General features: G+C 42.3%; 1 protein-coding gene across 1 annotated transcript in view; it reads right to left on the reverse strand.

Annotated features, from left to right (window-relative positions):
• LOC134634919 (sorting nexin-7-like) overlaps positions 1 to 15,079 on the reverse strand; it is a 36,053-nt gene extending 20,974 nt beyond the window's left edge. Inside the window, exon 1 of the mRNA XM_063484378.1 lies at positions 14,836 to 15,079. Within this exon, the coding sequence (XP_063340448.1) occupies positions 14,836 to 14,919 (84 nt within the window). The 5' untranslated portion in view covers positions 14,920 to 15,079. The remainder of the gene's footprint in view (positions 1 to 14,835) is intronic.
• Between the last annotated feature and the right edge of the window lie 8,236 nt (positions 15,080 to 23,315).

A 23,315-nucleotide genomic window follows, 5' to 3' on the forward strand; every position in this document is an offset into this window, starting at 1 on the left:
ATTGTGGGTGAATTTAATATCCACACAGACACAAGGACTAAAAACTGAATACTGATCATTTCTTATCTCAATTTACAATGTTTTACACTTCATTACAGTAGATGTCTTGGTGAGATCTCTGTACCCAAATTTAAGAATATAACTTGTCCACCCACTAAAGTCTGTTCCTACAGAAGAGAGCTCTCTCCACAGATCTCTGTCTTCACAAATACAATTTTAACCATGAGAGAAAAAAATCTTCCTCCAAACCTGCTCAAAGAAGTCGTACCATGAATGAATGCTTTCATCTTAAACATGATGGCTCGGGCCTTTAAGGCGGCAGCATTGTTAATTTCTTTCTTCAAAAACCATTTTTCCTGATGAAAATGAGCCTGAAAATGAGATAACTAAATAAATAACAATGCACAGGACAATAACTGTGATGAAATGTACTGACGCTTCATCAATGAATAAAAAGGAGATGAAAATATTCTGGAGAGATGAGATCCTACCAGAACTAATTAAGTTGTGTAAAAAGACAGGACGAATTTGGAAGTGATCCAATCAGAAGTAACCTTGTTGTGCAGCAAAGTTAGGAACACACGGTCCTGACAAACAGGACGGGGCTCCCATCGAGCTCCCCCACATGACAAAATGTCAAACTCGAGAGGAAGAGAAGGACAAACAGAGAGTCTGTAAACTGTGGAGCCCCTCTAACCAGTAAGAATACAAACTTTTACACTTTATATTTTTAGTCAACAACACAGTTTAACACGAAGCATGAAGCTGCCACACAGAGTTTATAGCTGCTGATGATTTTCAACCTTTGTCCCTCGTTGGGCTTTTACATTCATAACACTCAGTTACATAAAACCATTATATGCTACAATTACAAAACTACAAAGAAGTTGACACACACGCTATCACAGTGTGTGTGTGTGTGTGTGGCTGTGCACTGCCTCCAGCATCAGCTCATTTGGACAGTTGGTCAAATGAGTTGATGCTGCTTCAAAGTTCCCAGTGATCCACAGCTAAACCTAATAAAAAACATACGACTCAGGGCTCGCAAAATTTCAAAATCCCTGGTAGCCCTTCGGGCAGCACTCTTCAGTTTTTGGTAGCCCAAAATAAATTTAAGTAGCCCGAAAAAAAAAAAAAAAAAGAGGACAATTTTTTGATTGATGTTTTGTTTCCTTTACAATATCATACATTAATGTATAATATTGTAAAGGAAACAAAACACCAACCAAAAATAGTTAAAACACAAATTACAACAACTGTATAAAAATTACAATCATTAACTCAAATATTTGGTTCTAATTGAACAGAAACTTCTATGAACTTGTAAGAACTGCGTAGAACATGAATCAGTCTGTGTCAGATCCTGAATCTGACATTTCCACTGAAATCACGGGTAAGAGGCGAGTGGAACCAAGATCTAGGACATCTGCTTTTTGTTTGCAAAGACTGCTACATTTTGCCAATGGTAGTTCACTCTTTGCAACATAGCACGCTGTTCTAAACAGCTTTTTCAGGACTTCTTGTTGTGCTTGGTTTATTTTTAGTATGTTTTTTGCAATAGGTGTTTGTTCTGGGAAAAATACTGCAAACTGAGCAATAATGCATTTCTTGCATTTCTCATGGGTTCTGATGGGGTCTTTCTTAAAATGACTGGTCCCAGTAACAAAGGCGCTTGTCGACTCAGAAATCGAGGGAAACTCATAACACACCCGGCAGAACATCATGTTATTTAGCTCGTCATATTCCAGCCACATAAATTCTTTTGTCCATCAAACCAAAAAAGCTATGCTTTCTTTTTGCCTCATAGTCTGATTTGTCATAACTTTTCCGTTTTGTGGTAGGCTTTTCTTTGGCTGTCCCGTCTTCACCCTGACCTGTCTTATTTGGCTCTGCAGAACTATTTGGCGTAAATCCATCTGCTTTTACACACATACTTACATAACGGTCAGCGATTCTCTGCGCAATCAACCTCTATGACATGTTTAAGCTTGCTGTGGGAGATTTCACTTGTCATGTTTGAATAGTAAGCTAACAATTGATAAGACGATGGCAGAGGAATTCATGCGCAATTAATCTGTCACTCACCAATCAGTGCTGCCGCTCTCTATACACAGTTCGCGCGATCGCAAAGTGAAAGCAAAAAACAAGCGCAAAGTCAAACGCAATTTCAATATGTCACATATTGAAAGTGGCTCATCGATGCCAATGACATAATTACCCAGCTACATTTGTGAAAGAATGTTAAAGCATTGAAACATATTTTTCCTTCCTATGACAGCTCGATGGGCAGGGCTGAGATGGATTTTGGTAGCCCTTCGCTAGCCCCGGGACGTTGGGGCTAGCGAAGGTCAGTAAATTCGGAAGGTCAGTAAATTGAACTCCAGCTCTTAAAGTCCAAGTGTAGGAGTGTCCTCAGGTAAGACACCCCGATTGCCCCCGAGTGTGCCATGTATGTGACCGGGTGAATGAGCGGGATGGTAGACACTATTTCAGAAGAAGTCCTTGTTCTGTCAGTGGAGAGGAAGGACCCTGCAGCTTGTGGTTCCTGTACCAACAAGTCAAGCTCAGCGAGCTGCACACCACAACCACCACTTCTGCCATCAACACCGTGGACGGGGATGAAGACCTCACTGACCACTTGTTAGCTACCGCTTCCTAGTGCTGGACTTGAGCCCTCTGTCCTTCAGAGTCTCCTTAATTCTCAGCTCAGATTCAGTAAGAAGGTGGAGACACTCGTCAAAGATTTTGGTCCACGTTGACAACGTCACATAGCTGCTGCACATCCACGACTCAAATGTCTGTTCCACCACAATTTAAAAATCCTCTGTTGGACTGAGGTTTAGAGACTGTGCCGGTCATCATCCGGGTATAATCAACTCATCGCAATATTCAAGGAACCAGTTTGAGGAGATCTGAGCTTTGTGATATTGTCTTGCTGGAAGCAGCCATCAGAAGACGGCACACTGTGGTCATAAAGGGATGGACGTGGTCAGCGACAACACTCGGGGTCTGTGGCTTTTAATTTATGCTTATTCAGTAGAAAATAACCCCTGCACCACTACCCCACCACCAGCAGCTGTCATACTGTTTACACCACCTGAACCCCTGGTCCCAAAAATCAGCACATACTGCGCCTTCTTCAGCCTCAGCTCACTGCAGGTTTCTCCAACCTTATAAAGGCTGAAGCTGAACAACAACAGAAGCTAGCACCACTGCCTAATGATGACCCATGAGGTCAGTTTCATCATCGTTTATATGTAAATCACAATCAGCGGTGTTGGGCGATGGCCATCTTACAATGACACAAGCTGTTTAAATAAAAACACCAGTACATCATATATATATATATATATATATATATATATATATATATATATATATATATATATATATATATATATATATATATATATATATATATATATATATATATATATATATATATATATATATATAACCAATAACCATGATACCTAATATATGCCTTATATAACAGTAGAGCTGATGACCAACTCCATCAGTTTAACTCTCAGCATTCTCGTCCATCAAGGCTCAAACTGTTTGTGGTAAACAGGAACGTTACAATGTAGCAAATCAGAAGAGAAACTGCAGGAAAGCAGAACATACACGAAGAGAAAGGAGCTTCAGACTGATAACAACCATGAGTTATGAAGATCATCCTGTAATCAGAACATCAACAATGTTTGCAAACACTGTTACGTCAAGAGTTTGTCTCAACCAAAACGTAAAGTTAATATTCTCAATATTACTACATTACTCTGGTATTTTCAATGTAGTAACATATTTAAGTAGCATAGCAGTGCTACACCCAGATGAGCAGTAATCATTCAATCATTTTTATCTTCTTGATGAGTAATAAGAAATATTTAAAATAGAAAAATTAGAGTCATTTAAAATAAACTTATGATTGCTTTCAGATATTAAAACTGCAGCGTTTTAATGTGTTACTGCAAACATCTGTCAACAAACCTCTATGCCACATTACAATGAAAGCTTTTAAATGCAACAATACATCAATAATCACAAGTCCAGAAATTTTACATAAAGCAAGGTCTACATTGGAGAGGCGGGTTCAAGTATGAGGTAGAAAGAGTTGGGACACAGATGTGCTGTCTTTTTGTCCGTGTGTGTGTGTGTGTGTGAGCCTTCACAGCAGTAAGTGATGGCTGCGGTGATGAAAAGTGAACACATCAGCAGTGTAAAGTTTGCTCTGTGCTGGGATGTCTTTGTGCTGCTGAAAACAGATGTGACACTGACACGTTCATAATAATAACTTCACAGCCCCGGGTCAGTGTCTCAGAGTTTTACTGGCACATGAGCATTTTTATTAGCCTGCAGGAAAAAAGCTCTTAACCCTTGTGTTGTCCTCGGGTCATTTTTGACCCGAAAAGAAATCTTTTGCCATCACAAATGTTTTTTTTCTATTCATCAAATGGTCTGAAAATAACAGGAGTTATTCAGTACTATGCTATGCATGATTGGAATAAGTTTTAAGTAATTTGGTTTATTTATGAGGTTTTTATTGGATTTACTAACACCTGTTGTCCTCAGGGGTCAAAAATGACCCCAAAGTACAAAGTGTTGCAAAGGGCCGTATTTTCACACCATACTGCTTTTAAACATCTTTGATCTTGGATCATTGATGTGTGGGGTCAAGCACTGGTCATAACAACCACAACAACAACAAAACAGGCAGCACAATGAGGAGGCAGGTGCTCTACATTCAGTTCAATTCAATTTTTTTATACAGCGCCAAATCACAACAACAGTCGCATCAAGGTGCTTTATATTGTAAGGTAGACCCTACAATAATACATACACAGAAAGTATGAAAAAAGTAATTTTTTTTACCATGTTGTGGAAAATAATGAGTAGAACAATGCACATATTGTCCTCTAATATAATGAGGAGCAAGAATCAACAATTAGGTGGATCCAGGATTAGAAGATAATGAAAAAAGATTGAACCAACAACCATCCAATTAGCAGATGACCTGCTCTACAGCCAACTCAATGACAAACAAGGAGGGACAACAACAGATGAAGAAAAATGGATCGAATGCAGCTGTAGGCACATGTGGGTATGTTGATTCTTACTGCCGCGCATCCAGTAGAGTCGCTACGACCAGTTTATGACATCCTGAGTCTGGTAGAGAAGTTTTCATGCTGACACAAGATTAATCATAGAAGCACAAAAAGGATATAATTTCTTGAAAATGAACAACAGATGATCATCGTTCATGACACAAACGTGCTCCCATGAGGTGTATGGAACAAGTGGGTGTTCCTCCTGCTGTGATGTAAGATCCTGGTACTGATGTGACTGTGTATGAGCACCAAGTCCCCTTCAGAGGACTCTGTCCATTCCAACAGAACATCCCAAGTAAACCCGGGAACTATGAGATAAAAACATGGGCAGTATGTGATGCAGGTCCAGCTGTACATGGAACATGCTAGTGTACGATGGCAAACCGTCTGTCCTGCAGTCAGGACACGCGAGTTGTCCCTAACATTGCAGAAGGTTTCCAAAAGAAAACAATCACCTGTAACAACTTGTGTACTTCATAGGCCCTCGGCCTGCAACTGCAGAAAGAAAGCTGTCCATGATGGGACCAGTGCAGAGGAATAAACCTGAGCTTCCTCCTGCACTTGTGTCAAATATGGACACACCTTTGTCCTCATGAAAGTTTGCCTTCACTAAGACTTGAAGTAGTTTAAAAACAGCTTTCTAAATTAACTTTGACATAAACCCGTCTGTGATCATCTGTTAAAGCAACAAACTCTGGTTGTGAAACAATAATCACAATAACTGATCATTTAATTTATTTTTTTACCTGAAAACAAAGAAACATTTTGTATAAATGAGGTTTTATCAGACATAAATTTGAAATGGAATAAAGAAATAGTGTCAAAATGTTTGAATTAAGTTTTAATTAAAAGTGGAGGAAAAATCCACTTCATATTAATGAAGTATCAATCAAACCAGATGGGGACATGTTTGAGCCCTGAGGACCACAGGTGTGATTATGTGCTGCCATTTAAAAATTTTAAATGATTCAAAAAAACAATTCTCACTAAAGTTCAACATACAGGACTTTGTAGTTAGTTAAATAGTCAAAATAATCTGAACATTTAAATATTTTATTGACTCATTTTATTTTCGCTCAGAAACAGACTATACTTTATGTAAACAAGGTCTGGTGGCCCTAAATTGCAAAATGAAAGGTAAATTTTGTGGTAATGTGTTGGTCTTAAGTTAAACTAAGGTGTAACACTGAATTGATTGACAATTTATACTTTGTACTTTAAAAAACACTCAAATGAAGTCGGGTCATTTTTGACCCCTGAGGACAACAGGTGTATGGAAATCGGGAGGACATTATGAGGGTTAAATATTCAATGTTATTAATGTAATATTGTATTTCACCTGAAAAATAATGTTATGAAAGCCTTGAGATAAATATGGTGTAGTACACCCCGTGCCCCCCTTCAGCCTCAGCTTGCTGCAGGTATCACTGTGACAGAGAGTGGGCCGGCTGCCCTCAGCCTTCAGCAGGCTGCCTGATTTGATTCCAGTTATCAGCCTGGGTGAACGTTTCATCTGCAGGTTTGACTGTAGTGTCTGGAGCTTCACTGCACGTTCACTGTGTAAAACAAACGACGGTGGATGGAGCAGCTACAAAGTTCACTTTTCTTCATGTTGGAGTTTGTTGATCAAGTGCTCTGATAAAGGACCATGTACAGGCGTAGACAGGCTCCACATCAAACTATGGTGTCATAACGGGCTCTGTGTCCAAGCTGCAGGACTACATGCAGTGAGGGGCTGTGTCCATGTTAGAGACTACAGACTGGCAGGTGTTCAGACAGGCAGCAGTGAGGACTGAAGGAAAACACGTCGTCTTTTCTGACTACATTAGAAAGCGCATACAGCACCTGGAGCAGAGGACTCCTATCAGTGCTCAGTACGACATCAGGCCCTCTCTCACATAGATAACAATGACTCATATGTTTATGGAGCTCAGTTGTGCATGCAGCACCATTAAGCTAGCACCACCGGGTACCTCCTCATCCGTGTGCAGCTGGGTCCTGGATTTCCTGAGCTGCAGGCCACAGAGCCTGCACAGCCACAGCTGCCCACACCAATGACCTGTGACTGAAAGAGCACACTACAGCAGCGGTCCCCAACCTTTTTTGCGCCACAGACCGGTTTATGCCCGACAATATTTTCACGGACCGGCCTTTAAGGTGTCGCGGATAAATACAACAAAATAAAACTAGTACCGGTACCGAAAAAAAGAAGGTTTATTCATAACACACGTGAAAAGACCCAGGAAAACCGAGTTAACGATAAAAACGATAACAAAATAACGCTGAAAACCGATAAAAACCCTGAAAACCATACATTTCACACCCGAGCCTCAACTCTCGCGGCCCGGTACCAAACGACTCATGGACCGGTACCGGTCCGAGGCCCGGGGGTTGGAGACCGCTGCACTACAGGATGAGACGGTGTTCATGCTGCAGGTGGAGGACCTGACACGTGGTGTGGGGACAAATACCTCATCCTCAACATCCAGAAGACCAGGGAGATAGTTGTGGACTTCAGCAAACCTGGCACTCCCCCTGCTCTCTAATTAGATAGAGTAGATGGCTCCTCCATTACGTACCTCTGACTAACACCATCAACACTACGCTTATTAAGAAGACGACCTAGCATGTGCTGGACTGAATGCTGACATCCTCGGGTCCTTCGACAGCTGTGTGGTGGAGCGCGTCCTGACCTACGCCTTCACTGTGTGGCATGGCAGATGCACTGGGGAAGGAGTTGCAGAAGGTAAAAGTCTGCAGACTTACCACGCATCAGTGACACCAACACCATTAGATGTAGAACAAGCACCACCTGTAAGCACGTGAACTGCTTGCTCTAATACCTAGTAGGAGGAGGCCGCGCTGCATCCAGTAAAAAACCTACAGCCCGACTGCTAAACTGCTCCACCCTCAATAGTCAACACCTTCCACCTCAACAACATGACTTACTGAACATGAGTCTGTGAAGTGTTGATGTTACCCACACCTGACAGCAGCTGTGCAATATTCTGCTTTATAATGATTCCTTCTTTATATTTAGGGCTGCCACGATTAGCCGACTATCAGAATCGTCAACGACTAATTTAATAGTCGACGCGTCGTTTGAAGCTTTGTAAGATCCTGAAAGACGCAGGAATAAGCATTAGGATTTAAGAGTGTAATAACGGACTGAAACAGAAGATGGCAGCAATGTATCTACAAGGATACCAGCTGCCGTTAAACACCAAAGAAGAAGAAGCAGTAGTCTCTGGTATCGTAGCTGTGTCCAAATTCAAGGTCAGCATCTTCCTGAGGCCGCATTTGAAGGCCGATTACATCACAGCCACGCGACGAAGACTCTCCAGATTTGAAGGATGGGTTGGGTGTATCCGTCGTGGCCCAACCTATCCCAGAATTCATAGCGCGGCCCAGCCAATTCCAGTTTCCAGCAATGGCAGCAGCTCCTTAGTGTTAATATTACTCTTATTAATCTTTCTGGGTCACAAATAAACTTTTAAGATATTTTCAGGTGAGAATGTAGCTGTGGAAACATTTTTGGAGACGAGCTGATCAAAAATGATCCAAAAGGTCAAAGGTCACTAGAGCCGGCGAGAACAGCAGACTCCTGGCGCACTGTTTTCAGAACATCAATATTATGTTTAGTAGCATAGTGCATATAATGAGACTAAAAAAGTGTGTTTCATTCATGTCTTGTCCAGTAGTTGAATGACAAAGTTGAGTGTGGTTTTCATGGACAGACACGTCCTTGGTATTACAGCTGGCCCCTGAAACACGCCGACAGCAGTCTGGAGGCAGAAGTCGTCGTTCCATGTTTGGCTACCTTTACAGCTCCACACACACAGTTCTGACGTCAGACCAGAGAAGCTGGTGTCCAAACAACAAACTCATATTCACATCACGATGTGAGCTTTGCAGCTCCCTGTTTCAAATTCAGCCACACAGTGCAACAACATCAACAGCATCTACACACTTCCATCAAACTGTCATCTCACAACAGACTCCCAAAAAGCTAATGGCAGCATGTCATCTGTAAGCTCCGCCCTTTTACCATGGATATTATTGCTGCTGCATTCAAATGATCCACTTTATGCAAATAGTAGTGAAGTGTACACGCTTTACCTACAGGTGTGTTTCCTCTAACAGCAGTCTGAGGTCAGCGTCGGGCTCCAGTGATGGTGTGCGGTGACAAACATGCCATGGCTCTGGTCTCTGGCTGGTTGATAGTTCTACATTATCTCCATGTGCAGAAAGCAGAAACAGCAGCAGCAATGCTTCTGCCCTCGGCTAACATCTATTCACAACTACTTCCCTGTATGTCTTTGTGAGTGAACTGGTTGTTATGGTAACATGATGTGGAAGCATAGATGTGTGCTCGGCTGCAGGCAGCGTACAGCTGTGCAGTGTGTTAAATGTGTAAAAATACCTGAGCCACATGCAGGACACATCTGCACACGCTCAGATCCTCATCAGCAGCACTGGACTGTGACAGCAACAGTTGTCATAGTAACAGGACTGTTGGTAGCTTCATTTCCTTCATGCACACAGCTCGCCCTGACTGAAATCCCTCCATTAAACCGCTTTTCATATCAGTGTGTATGTCGACTCGTGTTTATGTTCAGGACTAGGCTCTTTTGCACCTTTTTTCTTTACGGCATGCTGTCATCTCTCCTGTAAGCTCACAATCACTCAGTTTAGTTCGTGTGGAGTCAAGAAGAGAGGAGCCGTTTTTGGGGATCAAAGATCTCAAAGGTTCTTATAGGTGAGCCTGTGCAAACTGCTGTTCTTTCTTTCTGCGGCGTCCAACACGAATACCTGCATGGGTAACGCCCATGTGAAATAACTGAAGCGACACACAGGTAAGTCCATAGGTTTTTGGACAAAGACACATTTTCTGTCATTTTACCTCTGTACTCCAGAGTGGACTCTACATGAAACTGGAGTTCAGCCTGCGTTTGGTAGCTGTTCAGTGGATCTCTAAATAGCCCGTCCAAAGACATGCTGATGCAAGTGAAGGACATCATTAGGCTCCAGGTCACACCGTCCTTGCCAAGGTGTCCCCTAGGAGGACGATGGAGTCACCAGGCAGAGCACCCTTGAGCACCCCACTCAGTGACTCCAAGAAGACTGCAACTGATAGTCAGGACCTGTCCCCCAACCCAAAGGGATGTGCATGACTACTCAACTAGCCAACTAATCTTCGCTGTCACTATTCAGTACCAGACTTACCAGTCATTCAGATAAACCAAAGAAAATTGCTAGATGATTTATTGTTTTGTTACTTCAGCTTTTATTGAAGCGGTTGTCATATTCTTTCAAACAGCACAGCACGGCACAATGCACCACACATTACAGTCGCAATTTATGAGTTTTTCATGTTGACATATCATATTTAACGTTTGGTAAACATGGTTGTTTCAGGTGTGTTTCTTCTTTGCTGTCTGCAGTATAACATGTAATGTTGATGGTGTACAATGCAACGTGCTGCACAGCTAAGCATCATGAGTCATTATAAGAACGTAATAACGCCTTTTAAACGCCTTTCTTATTAGTTTTCGACGTTTTCCATTAAACAGTTCTTGAATTTAACTTAATATCTGAGTGTTTCTTCATTTCAGACTGGTAATTAGTCTAATTTCTTTTCCACAGTTAATCGACTAACAAATTAGTCGCCAGGATTACAGTGAGGTGAGCCTAAGGATATCTAGCTAGTATCTCCCAACTTCACGCACTAGCTCATGCTCCTTTCCCACCAAAGAAGTGACACGTAAAAACAGGCGCTTGTCCGTCCGTAGTGTGGTTATATTAAATATAAGAGAAAAAGAGAATTTTAAGAAATTAATAAAGCCACTACAGTGACCATCAAAACGCTGAAAAAGCATTGCTGTAAACAGTTTATTTTACGACACCACGAAACAAATGATAGACGTTTTTTATAACGTCATCCGATATATATCGTTATATGGAACAGCCCTATATACATGTCACTCATACACGTTACATATAAATACAGTCAATAACTTAATTATTCTCTGTAGCCCAATTAAACATTTCAGTTGCATAAAATGTGTATTTTGACATTATGTACTGTATGGCCTGTATAATAAATAAATATGTAGCCCAATAAGTAGGGATGGGTATCGTTTAGGTTTTATCCGATACCAGTACCAAACCGGTACTTTTGAAACGGTGCCGGTGCTTAAATGGTGCTCAAACCGGTGCTTAAACAATGGAAAACACAAACTTTGTCCTAAAACCTCTCATGTTTAGCTATTTTTTTTTTGTAAAAAGATAACGTTAGCCTTTTCTGCAGCTATAGGTCATATATGGCATCACTCTATCAAACAAGAAGACAGCCGCATGTAACTACGACGGTGTTTGCTAGTTCACCTTACGTGCATTAATGTAATAACGTGGTTAGCCTACACAATGTAAATTACACACGAACAACATTAAGCTACTCATGCAGAGAAGAACGGCTGCTGCTGCCATCATCATCCTCATCATTTCTGCTACACTGGCAGGGCTAGGGGCCAGGACTCTCCTCTTCGGGTTCTTGAGGGATGTTGCTAACTCCGGGTCCGATAACAGGCACCACACCCGCAGTAGATGTACTCGGTGTGAGGTCTTGCAGCAAGCTATCAAATACGGTGCATTTCTCGGCTTTTAAAAAAACACCAGGCGTTTCATCAGATTCGAGGTGTTACCTCCTTTGCACAGTATCACCTTAAAGCACTTGTTGCAGGCTGCTGAGTTTGCATCTTTTGCTGTGAAGTACAGCCAGACTTTTGACCGCTTTGCCTTGGGCATTTTTAATCTGTAGCTCTGCTCTAAAAGAACGTACGTACCTGGGCCCGCCTACTATCCTTGGAAAGGTAAAATGATTGGCTAGAATCCAAAGTGTATGACATCTCAGGAAAAAAAAAGCACCGAAATAAAGCACCGAAATGTGCGCTGCTTTTCGGTCTGGTTACTACCGTTTATATCAGAACCGGTGCTATAATGGCACCGGATACCAGTACCCATCCCTACCAATACGTATAAAATCCAGAGAGCTACACAACATGGAGCGGTTCATTTACAAACACAAGTTCACACTTTGTTTGTTAGAAATAATCAAATTGTTGCTTAATTTACACAAAGTGTCAGAAATCTGCACCGTGAACAAAAATTAAGCCTAAATTTTCATGATTTGTTGGGTTCACCCTCTGAGGTCCAAAACATAAGCGGCCAGTTTTGATTTTCTATTTGTATTTCACCTTTAAATTGTTTCATTTTATCTTTTTTGCCTTGTTTGGTCTCATTCTCTTCAGCTCAACCTCACCTGTCTGAATTTACAATTATTTTTCATTGACATACTGTAGTAACACAACTGATCTGAAATCACACAAAAACCCTAGAAGTAGTTATAGGTTTGTTTTTACTGTAAAAACCAGAGACATGTTCAGTAACTTATTTTAATAAATTGAAATGTGAATCTAAATTGTCAATGCTGAAAACTTATGCACAAATTTTTTAAACACATAGAACTATTTATCTAAAAATGCAGTGTTTTTTGTTTTCGTACAACCATTTAAAAATACTACTATAACTAAAATCAGAGAACAATCAGGTGTCACAATAGGATGTCCCACAAATTATTTGTGCCAGAAAGAAAAACATAATAAAAAAAATTTAAAAAATGTCCGTCTCAGCAGAGAGGAGACACCACAGGGATGAACCTGCAGGCCTGACAGCAGCAGGTGTATCACTGCTCCAGTTTTTACCTGGAGACAGTGTTTACACTGCAGTCTGCCTTTGTGACATTCATTAGTACTCTCACTGACACACAAACAAAACAACGACTACACAGCACACTAACTACACACTCCACGCTAAACATCACAAATCTCTCACATCTAAAAGCTCTCTCTCTCGTTCTGGCTCGCTGCGTCACTCCCAAAACTTTCCCCTCTTCTTAAAAAACAAAATCCCACGTGTTGCCATTTTTTTAAAATTGGTCGACATGCATTTTTCCACCAATAGGAAAGAGGTGGCTTTTTTCCTTTCTTTACCGTTTTCACGCCATTCTTAGAAAATGCTTTTTTTAGCGTTTCTTCCCACACAAACGTGACGATAGTATTCAGAAAAAAGCATCGCTTATATATTTTTTGAATCATAACTCTGGATTTAGTGGCCTGTCATTAAAATTTAAAAACCGATGTTTACTTTGAAGTCCGAACTTTCAACACGGGCTGAAAGACTCAGCGTAGCTGCAGCTTGTTGCTATGTCAGCTTAAATCAGTCATGTGATCTGGAGGTGCGGCGTGTCCGTGGACACCAGAGGGTTAATAACTCTCACCTTCATTCCAGAGTGTAACAACCAACCACCTGTGTGAAATCTGAAATGCCCATGGTGTTCATTCAAAATGTGCTCTGGCACAATCATAGGCATGGGTTGCTACTGACAACAAGTAATAAAGCCGGTCTGCACTGTGGGCTGAACCATTTGTTAATGATGGAGGGGGGTAACACTATGTAATATATTCAGTGTTAACTGTAGCTAGGCTCAAAGTGCCATCTTATTTCAATAAACAACACTGTCATATGCAAAACACCCCTCTAGATCCGCCCCTGGGCCCTGAGAAAAGATTTCCCAGTTTAAACATCTGTTATGTTGTTTATGTTTTCTTGTGAATAAAATGTGGACGTATGAGATGTTTAAATGTGGTTTTTATTTACAGATTACACAGAGTCTCACTGTTTTGGAACCTGGTTAGTACAATGAATTGAGGTTTCAAGTGCACAGCACTATCACTGTTACAGCTGGAGTGAGTTCTACTATTACTATGGATTTCATCACAACCAGAACACAGCCCTGTTTACCTGAGCACAGACCACCTGAGCACAGACCACCTGAGCACAGACCACCACACACATTTTGCTTCACTCTTATTTGAAATGAAATCTACAAACGGAGAGCTGCAAACACAATAACTAAGAGCTATTATAGAACTTCTTTCAGACTTGCCGCTCAGGCTCTCGTGGCTGTGAGAATAACAATGCAGTCATCACACAGCAGCACTAAATCTTAAAATCTCAGTTGAGCGTCAGAAAACACACACCTGGGAGGTTCCGATCACATGACTGCTGAGTGTACACAGACTGTAAGTGAAGATGGAACCTGCTGCTTCCGTGGACCTGAGATTTCCTCCAATCATGCAAGTCAATTTTTAACAGTGAGCGCACTTTATGTGTCGGCGTGGACGATCACACACTTTTAGAGAGTGATCGTCACATGACTGAGCCCGGAAGTCTGCACGCATAAATGAAGCGAGCTCACAGGCTTCCACACAGACAGAGCCAAGTGACGCTATCTGAAAGCTTCGACTTCTAAATATAAATTTCAAGATAGTTTCTCGGTTTTGAGTTATTATCTGCCAAGTCTGAGATCCTAACTCGACATTTTGAGAGAAGTATCAAAAACGTTTTCTTCAGTCGCGTGAAGCCGGCTCCACAGGTCTCCTACTCTTTAACCTGATGACAACATGACAGTGAAACTTTCAGCAGCCCCACCTTTCATCTTTTATGTTTCAAGCTCGAGCTCTTCAGCTCTTGCGCCTGCGCAAACACGCGCCGAAAAGCTGCCCCTCGACCCGACGAGTGTATGTGTGAGTGTGGGCGGTGAATCTTCGGAAAGAGTAAACTTGAGCAGCGGTTGGAAGCGCAGTCCCGCGGCTGTGGGAGTTACCTTGGTGAAAACCTCCAGGTCCTCGTCCTCGTCCAGGTCCAGCATGTGTTCTGAGAAGTCTGCGGGGACCGTGTGCCCGCTCATCGCTCTCAGCTCCGGAGACTAACTAAACACAAACTTCCACCTCAACTCCGCACAGCAGCCGCACTCAGAGGCCCGCCGAGGATGCCACTTCCTCTAACGGATTTCAAAGTAAAAGCTGCGATCGGTCACGTTTGACTTTGGCCCGGAAGCTGAGTTCTCGTTATGCGTCTTTGTTGTTCGCAGTAAAGTTGAGTGTTGGCTGTAGTTTGTTCATGTTTTTTGGCCAGAATGCTGAGTGTAAATGTGTTGCCTCATATCATAAGGAAAGGCCATGAGCATGATTTAGCCAGAAACGTGTCTGAACAGGACCACTGGAGTTTTTATTTTTAAGTCATTTTAATTTTTCTTTTCATTTTATATTTTCTGTTTGTTTGTTTTAAAGTTTTTCAATTATGATAACATATGTGCTATTTATCATGTATTATTAAATGTTAAGCTTAACAGATCCAACAAAGTCAAAGCGTAAAAACGCTGCCCCATAATGTGATTGATTCAAGTTAGTTTTGCAACACTGCAGTATCGTTTTAGCCTTTTATTCTTATTTATTCCAGTGAACTCAAACTTAAAACTAGGAAAGAAAAATACTGACAGCAACCTGTTTGTTTGTTCGATCCCTGGCTGCTCCAGTCTGCATGTCAAATATCCCTGTGCAAGATACTGACTCCGAGTTGTTCTTTGATGGCTTGTATGAATGGGTAAACAAGACAATTTGTATAAAGTGCTAATGATAATAATAATAATAACAATAATAATCATAATGAAGGTCAGGGCTGTCACGTGTCTTCAAGAGAGAGAGAGAGTGTGGTTTTCTCTTTGACTCCTGTTTTGTATGACGTCTTCTTTGCTTATGTGTCTCTGTGTATTTAGCCTTTTTTACACTTTTATACCATTTATATTTTCATTCACATGGATTTTTAAAGATTTATTTGAAGTGCATACATATTTGAATTTTATACAGTTTATGAAAGAACAATTACTACTGTAAATTCTGCATCCATGGCTCTACTTAAGTAACAATATAGAAGCCTTAGCTTCAAAATATATTTCAAGTCATCATTCTGTTGAAGAAAGGTTGTGAGCTCTGATATACTGTTAGACCTTCGACTCCTCCTGATATTCCTGCACCTGCCTTTAACTATGATCTGTCATCTATGAACTATGGATCCAGTGTTTAGGAACCAGTGAAAATTTATTTGATTTTCAGCCACCGCACTACACCCAGAACACGGTCGTATTTCCTGCATATTTGTCTGAGCGAGACTTTCACTTACCTGCAATTTTGTCAACAAACAGGCAAACTGTGTGTTTATTTAGGGGAGTGTGGCTGGCACACAGGCTGCACTGACAGTCAGCCCCACCAGCACCAAAAGATGTCAGTGTTGCATAAGGCTGTGCAACAATGTGTCACAACTCAGGCTAGACCACTACTGCACGCTCACACAGTCACCCTCCCTACACTTTACAGCAAACGCTGTGCTTGAAAGAAGAAAAGGAGCTCATGCACAAAGAGTTATTTTTTTCCTTTTGAATGTGAGAGAATCTTCATTTATTCACAATGAAAAATAAGTTTCTCTGCAATTTATTTTTTTCTTTGTGATTCGATTTTCCCTTTACTGTCTACTTTCACTACACAATTTAAGGGTACAGAAAAATTGACCACAATATCCAAATTTCACCTTTCTGCAGGACTGCTGCAGTCTGCTCTGTTACATGATACAAACAGAAGCATCGGCAGGTTACCCTGCCAAAGACTAAGTGGGCTGTGGACAGGAAGAGGACCAGAACCGTGTCCATCCCTGGAGTCTGTGTAGAGACACAATAGCACTCTACAGGAAGAGCCAGAGTCATCTGTTATCTGCAACCACTTGTTTCAGCTGCTCCCTTTAATAGTCCCCACATCTCATTCTATACCATCTTCTTCTGTTTTGCACCAACCCTCTGCATGTCTTCCTTCACTAGATCCATGAACCTCTCAGAGGTCTTCCTCTTTTCCCCCTGCCTGGCACCATTTTCATCATCCTTTGTCCAACATACCCACTATTCATCCCCTGCACATGTCCAAACCACCTCAGCCTTGCCTCTCTAACTTTGTCTCCAAAGCACTCAGCCTCAGCTCTTCTATTAATTTCTAGTTGTGGCAGGGCGTGGTCTGAGGTGCCCCTGCGAGTGAGGCGGACGCACTAGTGTGCCATCTGCAATCACACCTTGCCGGCTTTAAAATCTGTACCGGGTCCTGAGAATTGTTGTTGTTGGTGTGTATGTTCGGCTGGCGACTGGAAAGCTGCAGCCACGTGTGAACAGCAACCAGTGAATAAAAGCAAGATGCTGAATAGCATGAATGTGTGGACGGATCTGCCGTGTGTTCTTTACACTAGTCATGTCCATGCTTCTTACACCCCATGAAGACATGAACATCGTCAGCTGGCCTCCTGTCTTTCTGTCAGAGCCACCATCTCCAAACCATTCTTCATAGCAGCCCTGACTAGAGGACTAGAATAGAATAACTTTGTTATTCACATCAGTGGAAAATTGTCTTCGCTTCACCAAGTCATAAAGCAATCAAGTTACTTCATACGAACCAACATAAATATATATAATAAATAACACAATGAAATATAAGTTTTAATATACAAAACTTTAATACAACAATTAAACAATATATGTCACAGCATCTCATTATTGAGTATACTGACTGCTTTGGGCACAAATGATCCCTTATCCACCGACCACTAAGAGGCAGAACGTTCTCCCCGACAGAGGGGCTGGCTGCCACATTCAGGTGGTTAAACCTAGGGAAGGTTGATGCAGATGACCATGTTGCCGCCGCACAAATGGCTGAGGCCCACTATGTGGCCACCCCTCAGGGTAGAGTGGGCGTGCATTCCAGAAGGGAGGGGAAACCCTGAAGAAGCATATGCCTCCTAAATGGTGTCCACGATCTAGTGGGACAACCAGGTCCTAGACAGCTGTCGGCTCAGGATCCCTGAATGGACGGCCGGGTACTGACTACACTGCCAAAGCATGGCCAGGGCACAAGGCAGCCTGGTGCTGAGCTGCCTCCTGGGCCAACCTCTCAGTGGGAGCTGTTCGAAGCTCACCTGAATGGAACAGGTGGAATTCAGACAGGGCCTTCAGTAGGAATGCAGGGTTGTCATTCAGGTCGATGGTGGTAAACCAGTCCCTGGCACTGATGGCCTGCCTTACCTTGGGGACCTTCAGCATCTTGCATCTCAGGTACTGAAGATATTGGTTGAGGCCCCTGAGATCCAAAATCAGGCAGAGTCCCCAGTCCTGCATCCTGCTTGGGAACCAAAAGATAGTGTGAGAAGAGCCCAGCTTGGTGGTCCCCAGCATCCACCTCCCATATTGCACATTTCCCCAGGAGAGCCGAGTGTCATGGGCCTGGGTCTGGTGACCCAGGGTTCATGAGTGTTTATGAACTTGAATATATTTGATGGGTTTGCCTTGGGCTAGCAGTCCTCACAGGTGAGTGTGTTCCCCCAGGAGGCCGGTCACACCTAAGGGGGATGATGGCACACACCTGCTGCTGATCAGCCTCGTCTGGGGAACTACTGGGGAGAGTGGCTGATCTGTGGTCGACGCTGGATCGTAAAGTTTGGGATGGTCATGACGGCGGGGTCTGCGGAGGAACTGCAGGTGGTCCCCCTGGGTCATGGAAAATTAAAACCAAGGCTCTGCCCCCAGAGCAGACCAAGCTGCCTTGCATTGTAAGGCAGACAGGGAAGAGGGCTGGCCGGCTTGGCCCGAAGAAAAGTCAAGGGGGAAGTAGTTGACATGGCCCTGTGTAGCCTAGCCAGCAGGGAATCCATAACCTTAGAGTCTCTGCTCAGGCATGTGGCCTTCACAAGAAGGGAGCTAGCGAGTGCAATCAATGGGGTGAGAGCATGATCTACTGGGGGAAGTGGGCCACAGGCAATCTACTCCCACCCATTCATGTTAGAGAACCTCCTACTGGCAGGGGAACACCTGTGCAAACTCTCTCCATGCGTGAATTAAACAGTCCATGGCTCTCTCTCATAGGCATCTCCATCCACAGGTGTGTCATCGCCACTCTTCATCCTCATCATAGTTGCTCACACTTCCTGGTTGTGATCTACCAGCTTTCTGAGCAGATGGAGAAGTAAATGGAAAGCCATGCACAGCCCTGTGTTGAACTGGATCAACGAACCAAAGAGCCAGCAATGAGAGATGACAGTTTTACCTGATCCAGCACCAACTATGAGCTTTATTGAAACGTAAAGCTTGCAGCCTAATATTAAAAGTAGAGAAGGTATCCAGAGGTATTGAACCAACACAGAAGCTGAAGACGACACTGAGTGCTTTAATCCCAGATCCAACACTGCACACCACAGTGATGATGCTGTGTATATGCAGAATAGGTTGATTGCAGTGGAGTTCACTAGAAAGTTTTCATTGTTTTAAACTCACAGTTTCGCTCCACTACAAAGAAATTCTTTGTTCGTTCTTCCATTACGAATAAATATACTTCAGATTATTTGTATTTTATTTGAAGCACTTGGGAATTTTTGCAGTGTTACTGCTGATATTGTATTCAAATAATGAATGATGGCTTCATGTTGCCATGACACCAGGAATGTGCAGGAAGACACTTCTACACACTGATCACATGTAGTTCACTCAGGGTCATATATCCTGCTTCATTTTCACCATGACACTATTCATGTGAATAACACTGTGCAGCACTATCAATGTCTCCTTGGAGACTGTCTAACAATGTGCATCAATATCCCCATTTTTAAATAGTAAAACAACATTTCTCCTCCTTCTTTCTTCTCCCTCCTCTGCCAAAGGACATCCAACCATAAATTACCGTTTCTTAATTGCAGACGGTTTGTGCAGAAATAATTCAGCTGAAAAAGTCACATATTTCCTCTTCAGCAAAGCAGTTGTTGATAAGACTGTATTCATCAGTCAAACAGACTGCCAGAATGTGCACTTCCTTTGGAATCATAGATGTTATTTTTTTTTTATGCCTGGCTCTCTTGTATTGATGTGTCATCACATCACTTGCTTAAACATCACCAATTTTTCCTAATGGACGAAGATAATCAATACATATGGATCCATTTTCTCATTTCCAACAATTACCACGAGTCTTCCACTTGCCTGGGTCAGATTGCTCAGTCTGCACTCTGCACACGTACGTACTTACATATGCACACACAGTGCTGCACATAATTATCTATTCAAACACTCCACAGGATATTTTTTCTGTATTTTCTCTAAATGCACACTGGCAATGGCATTAAAAACAATGTGTCATTCCACTTCTGGCATTTTGCAATTCAAAATGATGCGAGCGTCACCTGAGCGGAATACTGAGGAGCAGACAGAGGCGTTCCAGCCAGCAGCATTAACATACAGGAAGCCATTATCACATCTGGCCTTTGCAGCCAACTGGAAGGCTGCTGAGTGTGTGTGTGTTTGTGTGTGTCTGCACGATATGTTTCCGTATGTCTACCTGTAAATACACGGCTGCGCGTGTGTCAGCCTTTATCCATAAATATGCATGAAACAAATACAAGGTGGTGTCCATGCCTGTGCAAATTAGGTACATATGTGTGCATGTGTCCCCATCCCCCAACCAGCTCTCAGATTAGAGGCTTCTGTAATGCTTCTACAAAGGTCAGGGTTTTGTGGTGGTTGGGCTGTAGCGGCAGGCCGTGTTTAAAGGTCACCACGCCACACCATCACATTATCTCGCTGCCATTTCATACCAGTTTGTCTGTCTGATTGATTTTTAAAATAAAGCTGCACGTCCTCCCAGGCTCAGCGTGGCTGCTTTTCTCTCACAGTAAAAACAGGCAGTCTGTGGGGGGGGTAGCTCTGTGGCTGTTAGACTGGAAATCCTGTGATGGTGACAGTGATGACCGTTCCCTGCTGTATGGGTGGATGAGCTTTGTCAGGGTTCACTGTTTCGCTGTGCGTTTCGTCAGCGCAGGTGTAAAAATCAAACATCACATCAGTTGGCGCTCTGGCTTCAACACTGGTGTATAAAAAGTGAGAGATTTGTTGTGGTGGAAGGAAAAGATGGAAGCGCAGCTTTACAGACATTTTTTCCCAACTGTTGTGTGAACTCGTTTCTTTTGTTTGTGCATTGTGCTTATATTGCTTTGTGATGACAGCAGCTGGTGATTTGGGTCATTTGCTTGGCCGTTGCTAAGGATTTTCTCACTTTTTAATCATGTCTCCATTTCAACATCTTTGCTATCATAATGGAGCAACACTGAATGTTCAACAAGACAGATGTTAGGAAAAAGGAACCTGGATTACAGTTTCTGTGAATTTCTATGAAACCGTAATTAACAATTTAAAATTCTGCGACTTTTAAAGCGATAATAAGAGATGAGGAACTGTACTGGAGGTTGACTTGGTGGGAACATAAAAGCGATATAAAGAATAGACTCGCAGCCTAAACACCAGGGAATGCACGCAGATGAGTGATTACAGATGTCATGAACCTCATTTTGGTGCCACGGTGTGTCCGAGCAGAGGGACAGGTCACACCGCTGCTAAGTACATCCTTCGAGTACTTAAAGCCATTGCAATGGATACTGAGCAGGTCATGTTGGATTTGGGGTCAATAAATATTTAACAACAGTTGCTGAACACATGGGTATTCAGAGCTGCAGACTGAAAGTGAGAAAATGCGCAGATTGGATCTAAAAATAGAAGTCATACTGAATCAGTTCCACAGGTGGCTGAGAAGATTACCACGAAGTAAGACTCATGATATTCAGAGAGCTGCTCCTGGAGTTTTTTGCATGCACCTCATTTTACAGTCTGTTTCATGGCTGTATTAATCAATATACTGCAGTGTTACTATGTTACTGTGACATGGAGTTATACATCCGGGTAGGTGGGAATCCAGGCTGTAATGTAGAGTATGCAGCCATGTCATACTAACTCCTTTGAACCGTAGATCCAGGTTTAGTCCGAAGGAGAAACATTTAATAGCAGCTTCATTTTATAGAACAGTTAAACTGAGCTTGGGTCATTTTAATCATTTGAATTCCAGGTTGAATTATGATGTTTTTCCTTTTCTGTCTTTTTTTCCTCCTCCTGCCTGTCAGCTTGGATATTGCCGTATTGCTCATGCACCGTAATAACAGAAATAATGCGAATTGAAATTGAAACACGAATTGAATAAATAACCAAATAAAAGTAACACACAAACAAGTGGAGCCTTTAGAGAATTTATAGAGCTCATGTTGGAAAAGCAAAACGTGTTTGACACAACGTCACATTCAGACTGGAAAAGCTGCCAGTCTTTAAAATGAATTTTTATGTTTCATATATTTATGAAACTGCTGTGAATCCTAATGTAACTTGTTATGCCGCAGCTGACAAAATACATGTAATTCATAGTTAACACTGAGCAGGCTGCAGTTACACGCTATGGTGTGTATGTAACCACAAAAATAGAAGTATTGACCATAGATCACTTCGTGACAAGAGCTGATTCTTAATAAAAAGCGGAGTTGACAAAGGGAGATACTGGTGTCACCCCACTGTCACAGACTCCCAGTGTTCCCCTCCATTCACCAGATAAACTGGCACAGCACCAGATTTCATGCGCAGCCAGTGGCAGTGTAATAATCAGATCAGAAAATCCCCAGGCCTGCTTCAACAATGGCTGATGTAGATCAGTGCAGTCAAACTGCTTTTACACACCATCACAGCCATTAGCCTGCACAAGCCTGAGTGGCTTCTTGGTAAGAAGGCAACAAAATGAAGGTAAATGGAAACATCCACTGTGACTATTTCCCCTGTACCACATCCAAAATGACTAAAGTAGAAAAGCATTACTGACAATTATGGATCAACTCTTGTTTTTGTGTGTTTCCAGTGTCCCCCTCCTCCCACCCTCCTCTCTGTCTAATGCTGAATGAATTGCTCTTGTTCAGGAAATTGCTGCTAAGCGTGGCAGGCAGCTCCGAACATGTTCCACTCAAAGAGAGGGAGGGAGACAGAAATAGAGAGAGGGATTAAATAGGAGAACTTGGCCACCTGGATGAATCAGGGACTGAACAATTAAAAATCAATTTACCGTCAAAAAATGTTGCCTTCTAATTAGGACCACATGCAGACCACAGGGCCTTTTCTGTTGAAGCGCATTTTTTCTCCTAAACCAAATTGTTTCATACTCCTATTGCTGTCCCCTCCCTAACTATCCCATTGTTTTTCATCATCTGCCTACCATCCCACATAATGATAATGCAGCAGCAAATAGTGTATTATTCAGGCCCGCTGTAGTACAATAGGCCTAAATGTTTCTGCCCAAATGGACAGAAATTTGTTTTGATTCCCAGCAGGTGTGCAGGGCTGGGGCATATCTCTGTTCCAAAGGGAGA

Source organism: Pelmatolapia mariae, linkage group LG9 (genome assembly GCF_036321145.2).
Source record: "Pelmatolapia mariae isolate MD_Pm_ZW linkage group LG9, Pm_UMD_F_2, whole genome shotgun sequence".
NCBI lineage: Eukaryota > Metazoa > Chordata > Actinopteri > Cichliformes > Cichlidae > Pelmatolapia > Pelmatolapia mariae.